The sequence below is a fragment of the Volvox carteri genome (assembly GCF_000143455.1).
Source record: "Volvox carteri f. nagariensis unplaced genomic scaffold VOLCAscaffold_26, whole genome shotgun sequence".
Classification (NCBI taxonomy): Eukaryota; Viridiplantae; Chlorophyta; class Chlorophyceae; order Chlamydomonadales; family Volvocaceae; genus Volvox; species Volvox carteri.
The window spans coordinates 736,312-745,784 of NW_003307569.1; the positions used below are offsets into that span (position 1 = coordinate 736,312).

A 9,473-nucleotide genomic window follows, 5' to 3' on the forward strand; every position below is an offset into this window, starting at 1 on the left:
CTATTTATGTACGATATTGGTACAGCATTCGTACGGCATGTGAACGGTTTCGTGACTGTCCGATACAGGTTCGTGCTGAGGAACTGTTGGCCCGTGTCTTAGAGGCGGAGCACCGGCTGCTGGCGGACATCTTTCCGAGCCATGTGGTGCAGTACATGACTCAGCGCCGTAAGGACGAGGCGGAGCTGGAACGCAACGGCCTGACGCTACTGCGCCACATTCAGGTGGTCTGTCGTACTGCATCCCTTCTCCCGTACTCTTATCCGCCGTACTCGTATCCCAACCTTATTGAAGAACCTGTACCGCACATTGCGTGTGCATGGGTGTGCGTGCTTGCGAGATGACGGCACCACCATCCATATGCGAACATGAAAAAGCATGAAGACGACTGAAAGCTAAAAAAAACCCGTCCCCGTGTGGCTGTCGAGGCTCTGTGCACCACAGCTCTGTCTGCGCGTCTGTCTATCTGTCTGTCTATCTGTCTGTCTATCTGTCTGTCTATCTGTCTGTCTGCTTGCCTACCTGCCACTCTATTATTCTTTTATTTGTATGTATGTATGTATGTATGTATGTATGTATGTATGTATGTATGTATGTATGTATGTATGTATGTATGTATGTATGTATGTATGTATGTATGTATGTATGTATGTATGTATGTATGTATGTATGTATGTATGTATGTATGTATGTATGATACACATTTGTCGACTTCCCTCCCGGGGGCTCAATCTGTCCTGGCCCATGGGTTCCATGACCCCCTGCAGGACCCAGCTGCTGTAGCCACCCTGCACGACAACGTGACTGTCCTGTTTGCGGGTGAGGGGGAACGGGTCTTCACAGCTATAGGCCTGTTCGTGGTGCCGCTCCTGCACTAGATGTTGATCTCGCTCGCGCCCCCCCGTTTCCTGCGTCCCCCGGTTCTACCTTTTACGGACCTTTAGGGAAGTGGTCTTAAGTGGTTTTAGGTGGTCAGTGTAGGAAGGGTTAAGCTCCCTTGGCATCTCCCTGAGTACTCTTTGCCTGGTGTTACAGTTTAAAGGACGGAGATTGCGGTTTGTTACTTCGCCCTTCCCCGTACACTCCCGGCATTCCCGGACCACAAATTAAATTTTTTTAAGCTAGCGATTCCTCCCTCACCTCCCTCACCCTCTTACCACCTCCCTGCCCCCCCCCTTTCCCGGGATTCAGACATCAAGGGTTTCACGGAGATGTCGAAGGAGGTACCCCCTGCCGTGGTGATGACCTTTTTGAACGACCTGTACACCAGGTTTGACAGCCTGACGGACGTGTACGGCGTGTACAAGGTGGAGACCATCGGCGACTGCTACATGGTTGCCGGCGGGCTGATGTCCCGCGACGGTTACGGGTACGGCCAGGCTGTTCGGGGCCAGGGGGACACGGACCCGCTGCACGCCATGCGGGTGGTCATGTTCGCGAGGGCCATGCTGGAGGAGGCGGCCAAGGTCACCATGCCAAACACGGGCGAGCAGGTGCAGGTACGGCACGGTACGGTAATTGAGTGTTCCCTTGATGTCCGGGGGGTTGTGAGCTGTGAGCGATATTGCTCAACGATAAAAAAACGTTCTGATGATACCGTTGCATCCTCTATGCGGCCGTGGTGCAGGTATAAATACACCGTATAACTTAGATATACTGAAGATTTTAAATTAATGTTGTAGAATTTAGGTAAGTACTAATAAAATTTAAATAAATACTGTAGACTTTAGGTCGGGCGTGGACCATGTTGAACAGTGCCCATCCCATCAGCAATGGTCACATAAGCAAATTGGGTCAGATCAGTAAAATACGTCGGGGGCCCAAGTCGTAACAGCAAGTTTTTTTTAATAAGGAATATCGGGGGCTTCACCTTAGGTCATTAAATGGTTTCCCCAGTCGTTGTTTACATTTCCCCGCTCAATAAAAAAATTCCGAATCGCATTCCCCTTCCCCCAACCCGCTTAGGTCCGAGTGGGCATCCACAGCGGCTCGGTGATGAGCGGTGTTGTGGGCCAGAAGATGCCGCGCTTTTGCCTTTTCGGTGAGCGTGTGTGGGGTTTGGGGACGAGGGGGGGAGTGGCGAGGGAAGTGGCGAGGGCAGTGGCGAGGGGGGAAGGCGAGGGGGGAAGGCGAGGGAAGTGGCGAGGGGGGAAGGCGAGGGGGGAAGGCGAGGGGGGAAGGCGAGGGAAGTGGCGAGGGGGGAAGGCGGGAGCAGAGAGGGACACGCATTTGTGCGTCCAGTGTCATCCACGCATGTGTACCAGGCTGAACCGGCGCCAGTTGTACGACTTGCCGTACTCGTCATCCTGTGTCCTCCGCCCTTCGCAGCGGACCCTTCACGGCCGTCATGTCTTCTCTTGTACCGCGTCCTTGCTGGATACCATTGAGGATGCCACCGGCAACCACATACACATGCGCACATGCCTTTGCTAGCAAACCTTCCAATTCGCCTCCCTCCATTCCCCTGCTGCCTTCTCTCTCTCTCTCTCTCTCTCTCTCTCTCTCTTTCTTTCTTTCTAGTGGCTGGCCGGTGAAAAGACCTCTCAAGATGCCGGCAGAGCGCCTTAACGCGTATTTGTAGATGATGTGTGTGCCGGACTAAGCGGCAGCTATTACACACACACACACACTCTCCGCAACTCCTCGCCTCCCCTCATCACTTTGATCACTAACTGATCGTCTCGTTCCTGCTCCCGACGCGTCCCTGCCTTTCATGTTTTCATGTGCATGGTGAGGTGCATCCCCATGCACGGTTTTTTGCGGCATTCTTCATGTCTGCTGGATGCCTTACTGTTTTTTTGCCTCCCTGCCGCCTCCAACGCCCCCCCTCCCCCTCGCATTACTCTCTACAGGTGACACCATAAATACCGCCAGCCGCATGGTAAGCCCGAACAAGGGATAACCACATGCATACATGCACACTACATGCATACATGCACACTACATGCACACTACATGCACACTACATGCACACTACATGCACACTACATGCATACATGCACACTACATGCACACTACATGCACACTACATGCATACATGCACACTACATGCACACTACATGCACACTACATGCATACATGCACACTACATGCACACTACATGCATACATGCACACTACATGCATACATGCAACAATGCACACTACATGCACACTACATGCACACTACATGCACACTACATGCACACTACATGCACACTACATGCACACTACATGCATACATGCAACAATGCACACTACATGCACACTACATGCACACTACATGCATACATGCAACAATGCACACTACATGCATACTACATGCATACATGCACACATGAGTTCATTAGATGTTACCACCAAGACCCGGGACCCAGGCGTGATGAAACGCAGTGCTCCAAAGTGCGGAAGAGAGGTCTGGTGCCTGAACTCATCTTCACTTGACTTCCCAACCCGGTCCCACACACACACACGTGCTGTCATGTCCATCCGGTTAGTCTTCTGTTAGTCCCTTGTTCCGACCCCCGCTACTACTACCCGGACGGTGCGTGTTGGGATTGTGCCTGAGCCATCGTCTTGTTGTAAAACTTTTTATATTCTAGATAATTGCTCCTGTTTTCGCGCCCTCCCCCTCTCCTGGAGTCTTTTCTTCTCCCTCCCCCCCGTTCGGCTGCTTCGTTGGGGTCTTGGATGCTTTGCTGTCTGGACGTGAACAGTTGGGTGTTGACATCGCCACCCACATCGTTTCGCACCCCCGCTTCCTCCCTTCTCGCTTTCCCCCTCTCGTGTCTTTAGAGCTTCGCCGCGCGCTTTTCTCCCCCCCTTCCTCTGCCCCTCCCTCCCTCCCTCAATCCCTCCCCGCCCACTCCCCCCCTTCCGCCCCCCTCCTGCGCTCGTTCCCTTTCCCCTCCCCTCCAGGAGAGCACGGGCCGCCCCGGTGCCATCCACGTGTCGTGTGCCACTCGGCGGCTGCTGGCACCCGAGGAGGACGAGGAGCTGTGGGCGCCCACCGGGGGGGTGGAGGTCAAGGGGAAGGGAAGGATGGAAACGGTAAGAGAGGGAGACAGAGAGGGAGAGGGGGAAGGAAGGAAGGAAGGGGGGGAGGTAGGAGGAAGGTATGGCAGGAGGGCGGTGAGGAGGAGAAGGAGGAGAAGGAGGAGGGAGATAGGAGGAAAGGAAAGTTGTGAATAAGCAGGAAGGGCCCTGTTGCCCTGCTTCAAAACCCTCTGCTGTCCTGTTTCGGAAGTCGGCGTGTTTCCCGTTCTCATCCCAACATGCAGATCCCGCCCGACACGTCTCCTCATGTGCGTCTTTGCTAACTGGGTACTTGGATATTTACAGTTGGTGTTAACAACTAATAATGTCCGCACGATGTATAATGGGTTAATGCTCCAACTTATTTGTCTCGTTATTCCATTTACTTACTGCATCTTTTTTCTCCTCCGCCTCTTTCGCCTCTTCCCACCTCCTTCCGGTGCTAGTACCTCTGGTTGCCGCAATCGCCCGCTGCGGGCCGCCAACGGCGCGACAAGCAGCAGCGCGCTATGCTGCTCGGCACGCTGAGCACATTGCTCCCACCGTCGACGTCTGTGTCGCCGCCAAACTCCAGGCGCCTGGCAAGCGGCAGAGGAGGCATCGGTGGTGCGAGCGGAACCGGCGGATTACCGCTTCCTCAACCCCATCACCCAAACAACCAGCACCATCAATCGGGTTCTGGTGCGTCTTTGTCGCTGGTGGCAGGCAGTGCGTTTGATCCAACCAGCACCACGTGCTAGATAACGCAACATGTGGGCTGCAAAAAAAAGTGTGCTACACAAGAAAAAGTTTGACAAAGATTGGAAACAGCGAGGTTGGGAGGTTGCGTGGCCCAGATGACCACCGTCAAATACATGGTTCAGATTTTGGCCGCCAAAATGCGTGAAAATAAAAATATGTTTGAGTGCCTAGTGGAAATAAAAAGTGTTGAGGTAACCTAGATAAGCGCAGCACTAGAATGAACCACGGTTCGGCCCGAATGACTGGCGTGGCTATTCGCTTTTTGCATCACTATGCGCTATGGCGTGGCTATGCGCTTCTTTCAATACGTAGTGCTCCTCTGTCCCCCCACCGTGCTTGGTAGCGGTGGGATCATTGGCCTCGCTAAATAGCCAGGCAAGTCGGACCTGTGCTACGCTTTACAATTGCACTTCACGAGCACCTGCATCTTTGCATGCGTTTTTGACGATCAAAAATTTTACTGCAGGTCTTTGGTACAATTTGTTTTCCTGTTTGGCAGCATGCATGCTGGCTCGGGTTGTTTCTTTCATTGACAATCGAAGATCGCAAACGAACGGCTATTCATCCAGATGAACGATTCGCACGAAATGTTAGATGGTCGGATTTGGATGGAAAACTGTACAGGAATGAGCTCCCTTTGATTTCTTGGCTTGCCATCCCTACATGCTTCAACATACAGCGTACGCACCCCGTACATGTCCAAAAGCGCGCACATCGCATCCTTCAAAGCGCGAAGGTATGCTGCGTACTGGCCATCCCTCCGTGTCCTTTCCTTCGTTATCTCCCGTTCGCGCTAAACATGAGTCCTCAGTTATCAACGGCTAGCTTACAAGGGGCCGTGCATTAAAACCACGCTTAAATTTTCTTGTCTACGATTGATTTGTTCCGACGACGCGCACATCAAGGCCATAGCACTTATATAAGTGCTAGGCCTGGTGTTTCCTTGCATGTTTTTTTATCTGTGCTTAGTTTGCTGCCGGTTGCTGTAATTTTATGTCATGGTCCAGAGGATTGGCAAGGCGACCGGCTGAGGCCTTCCTGGCAAAGCTGTGTCTGCCTGTTTTATACCGTTCGATGCTTGGATGTACGGGTTGTACGGGCAGTCGTACGGGGCTGTTCTCACAGCCTGCTCTTGCGTTCGGCCACGCAAGTTATTCACGCAGGTACGCGAGCGTTCCGCAACCTGAGCGCTTTGTTCCGTAGGCCACATGCGCGATAGCGCTCTTGTGCATTTTCCCATATGGCTTGGGTTTTTTTTATAGCCGCCTGTTTCGGAGCACACGGGCTTCGGCTCGTCTAGCTTTATCCGGGTCTCGGGTCTCCAATTGACTGGGATGCATTCACTGCGGCTTCTCCGTGCAGGCGTTGTCCCGCGCATGATATCCCGCGTGTCGCCTTTCGTGTTTAGGTTTTCCTAAGGCCCTAGTGTCCAGTGCACTGTAAGCCGAGTGATGCTGGAAGGATTAGGGTCGACTGGCCGTGGCATGGGTCGACCGGCTGAATGCGATAAAGCTGTGGCGGCGGTGTGGGTGGAGGTGGAGGTGTGATGTGAGCGGTGCGACGTTTTTACCAACGTTTTCCGTCATGCCAGCGGTGGTGGCGAGCAGGTTTGTTAACCCCCTCCTTAACCCACTTGCTCCCATTCAGTTCATCTTGAACTTTTAAACTGAATCAATTCGCGCGAACTTGTGTATGATCATGATATGACAATCGACATTATCAATAATAATATTGTTTGGATCTTGCTGGCTGGCTGGCAGCTTTCTGATTTCTTTTCAGGGCGCCGAGTGAGAGAGCAGCAGACCGCGGAATTCATTGGCGGTATGTCGTTACAGGGTGGTTAGGTATGTAGGATATACTTGATATTGCGCGATTTCGTTGCGACAAGCAACAGCAGCACCCTCATTGAAGGGTTAGGTGGTATGGCATGTAATTGAAGGCAGTGTTGAAGCGAGCGCGCATTGCGGATTGCGCAACGTCGCGTGTGTTTCGTTGTGTGCTTATCTTCAGCATGTTTGCTGAGCGGTGCCGGTGCCGCGCATGTGTTGCGCGCTTGCTGCCGGAAATTTCGTGTTAAGGATAAAGGAGCGGGCTTGCTTAACGGCGCAACAGCGACCACACCGGTGGTCCGTTGTTTACGTGAGGAAACAGCGGGAACTGCGTGCCCGCGTTGGTTTGCTTTTGTTTTTGCTTGGATCATCGTGATGATGGTTGCTTTAAGTGGGATGTATTTCGGCTGTCGTGCAGCTGTTGGGTGAGGTTGGCTTTCGAGGAGGGCGTAAAAGCGCTGCGGCAGGTTGGGATGGCCCTGATTCGCAGTGTGCGTGCATTTAAGGAGGCTTACACCGTAACATGGCTGGCTGGCGGTTGGTTGGTGTTGGGGGCTAGGTGGTTGTGAGCATGAGGACGCGTTTTTCGTATAGTTTCCCATGGTGCTGAATCATCAAGAGAGCGGACGTGAGCGATGCGTACACGCGAGGTGGGCGCAGCTCTACGCAGCACGTGCTGGGTGGTTGCGCTGGAGTGATATATATACAATGTTAAAGGGATTTGGGTCTTCTGTCAAGGAAGCGCCTGTGCGATATTTTAAAATTTAAGAATGTTTGCTAATGGGTCCTATTCTGGCTCGGCCTCGTGAGTCGATGCACGAGAGTTTCCGGCGAGACTCAAATACCGTACACCACGTGGTGGTTAAAAGTATTGGCATGTAACCAAGCTCCCCGTAGTAACAGGGAATTGAAGCCTAAGGGAGGCAGTGGCGAAAGAAGGAGAAGGTCGCTTTTTTTCTGGAACGTGTAGCGAAGAGTTGCCGTGCATTGCCGTGCGCCATAACTTCGGGTAACTTTTCGGACAGTGCGGATTTTGTGTATCATACAAGTGCGCTAGTCACTATGGCTATGTGGCAGAATTTGAGTAATTTCTGATGGAGCTTTCCAGGTGGGCAATTTGTAACTTCAACGACCCGCATAAGGGATGGGCATACCTTTACGCATTTTAATGAAATAAGTAGTGCGTCTGTCGCGCTAATGATGAGTTATTACAAGGCTCAATACAGCTATCTGAGGTGGAGGGGGAGGCCAGGTTGGAAATGAATATGCAAATCGGCCGCTGAACCCGACATGGGGAATTGCTGTGGAGCTGTCAAACTTGGACACGACGTCGTCTCACCGAGGGAACTTCCTGGTGTGGCCCATGAGCAAAAGTTCGTTTGGCAGACCCTCTAGATTAGTTTTGCGTTACAAACTTCGTAATTTCAAACAATACTTGCAGTTGTTGAACAAACCGATGCGGGGTCGCTTATCAATAACCGCTTCAACGACACCAGTGAACATGTAGCTACCGGAGCTATCGGCGTGCTGGAGCATGCGGAGCTAGAAACTTTGCTTCGAGGGCTTCTTGATCCGGTGGCTGTTCTCTGCGTGAACTCAGTACAGCCTAGGCAGACGAACGATTCCTGGGCATTCGACCGCACGAAAGACACCGCTGGGGATGGCAGTACAACCAGCCTCCGCTTAAGGAATGTTGACAAAGTCCCGCATGCCTGCATTGTCCGGACAGCATCTGCACCCGGACAAGGCGACGAGCTGTCGCTATCCGTTTCCACAGAGCACGGAACAGTGTCGCTCCGCTGCATCCTTGCAAACGAGGCGGCTCTCCGGGACCTTAACCTCCGAAACCAACAGGTGCGCATGGCCCAAAATGACTGGCGTGATGACCGACCGGACGATGACCGGATGCTTCGCACATGCGGCAGTGTGCAGCATATTATTATTCCTAGCGCCTCGGGAGCTGTCTTGGCGGTCTGTTATTATTGCGAAGTGTGCGTGCGAGCGCATGCACTGCATAAATAGCTGCTCCTGTTTGCCGATAGAAAATGATGTCTTGATGTGCGACTCATTCCGGCGACTTCCCCCTCGGGGTCCCCCTCGTGCAGGACGTCCTGCGCTTCCTGGCCGACAGCTTTTCCCGGGATGGCTGTCTCAGGACGCTGTTCTACGACATCACCATGTGAGGCACAGGGGGGCCGTCCTGCCGTGCTTCGCCGTACTTCGCCGTACCGTTTTCTGCCGTGCTGACAAGTGAACTGAAGTTATTTTGTATATCATGTTCTCACGCTGCTCATACCCCTCAGGCAACTCCTTTCCGGACGGCTCGCACCGGTCACGCACTTCGTGCCGGGGAACTTTGGCCGGGACCGCTACTTCCTGAATATCCGGGTGAGTGAGTGTGTGTGTATGTATGTACGAGTGTGTACGTGTGTGGGGTGTGGGTGTGGGGGATGGGGTGTGGTGTGTGTGTGTGTGTGGATGGGTATGTACATGCGTGCGGGTGCCTGGCACGAGTAGCTGGCTGGGTGGGTGGGTTGAGACGCGAAGGAGGGATGTGTGCCTGCTGTACAGCTTTATTGCACAGAACTCTCACGAATAATTAAGTTGGTGTTCTCCGAAATGCTGTTTCTGGTGTTTGTAAGATTTGGTACGGAATATATATTTGAGAGCTGTACGACAGTACGACGTGGTCTGACGTGTTTTGACGCCACGTTGTTTCTAATTTTTCAGGTGTCCCCGTTTGCGTATCGCGCTCCGACTTTTGCGCCGGGGGTAGAAAGTCCTGGTCTGGGCACTGGAGGCAGCGGCGGCGTTGGCGACAGCAGCGGCAGCGGCGGCGGTGGCGGCGGCGGCGGCGGCGGTGGCGGTGGCGGTGGCGGTGGCGGTGGCG

At 53.2% G+C, this 9,473-nt stretch overlaps 2 protein-coding genes across 2 annotated transcripts in view; both read left to right on the forward strand.

Annotated features, from left to right (window-relative positions):
- Positions 1 to 1,187: 1,187 nt before the first annotated feature.
- cyc34 (guanylyl and adenylyl cyclase family member) lies at positions 1,188 to 4,169 on the forward strand (the record flags this gene model as incomplete). Its single annotated transcript, XM_002951819.1, has 4 exons — positions 1,188 to 1,499; positions 1,966 to 2,041; positions 2,853 to 2,881; positions 3,897 to 4,169. Coding segments are annotated over 4 exons (690 nt in total), but the record flags the coding sequence as incomplete, so codon positions are not given.
- Positions 4,170 to 5,747: 1,578 nt separating this feature from the next.
- Positions 5,748 to 9,473, forward strand: part of VOLCADRAFT_92476 (uncharacterized protein) — a gene marked incomplete at both ends in the record, with an annotated part of 13,348 nt that continues 9,622 nt past the window's right edge. The window contains 5 exons of the mRNA XM_002951820.1: positions 5,748 to 5,917; positions 7,002 to 7,120; positions 8,313 to 8,437; positions 8,689 to 8,762; positions 8,887 to 8,975. Of these exons, the coding sequence (XP_002951866.1) occupies positions 5,748 to 5,917; positions 7,002 to 7,120; positions 8,313 to 8,437; positions 8,689 to 8,762; positions 8,887 to 8,975 (577 nt within the window). The remainder of the gene's footprint in view (positions 5,918 to 7,001; positions 7,121 to 8,312; positions 8,438 to 8,688; positions 8,763 to 8,886; positions 8,976 to 9,473) is intronic.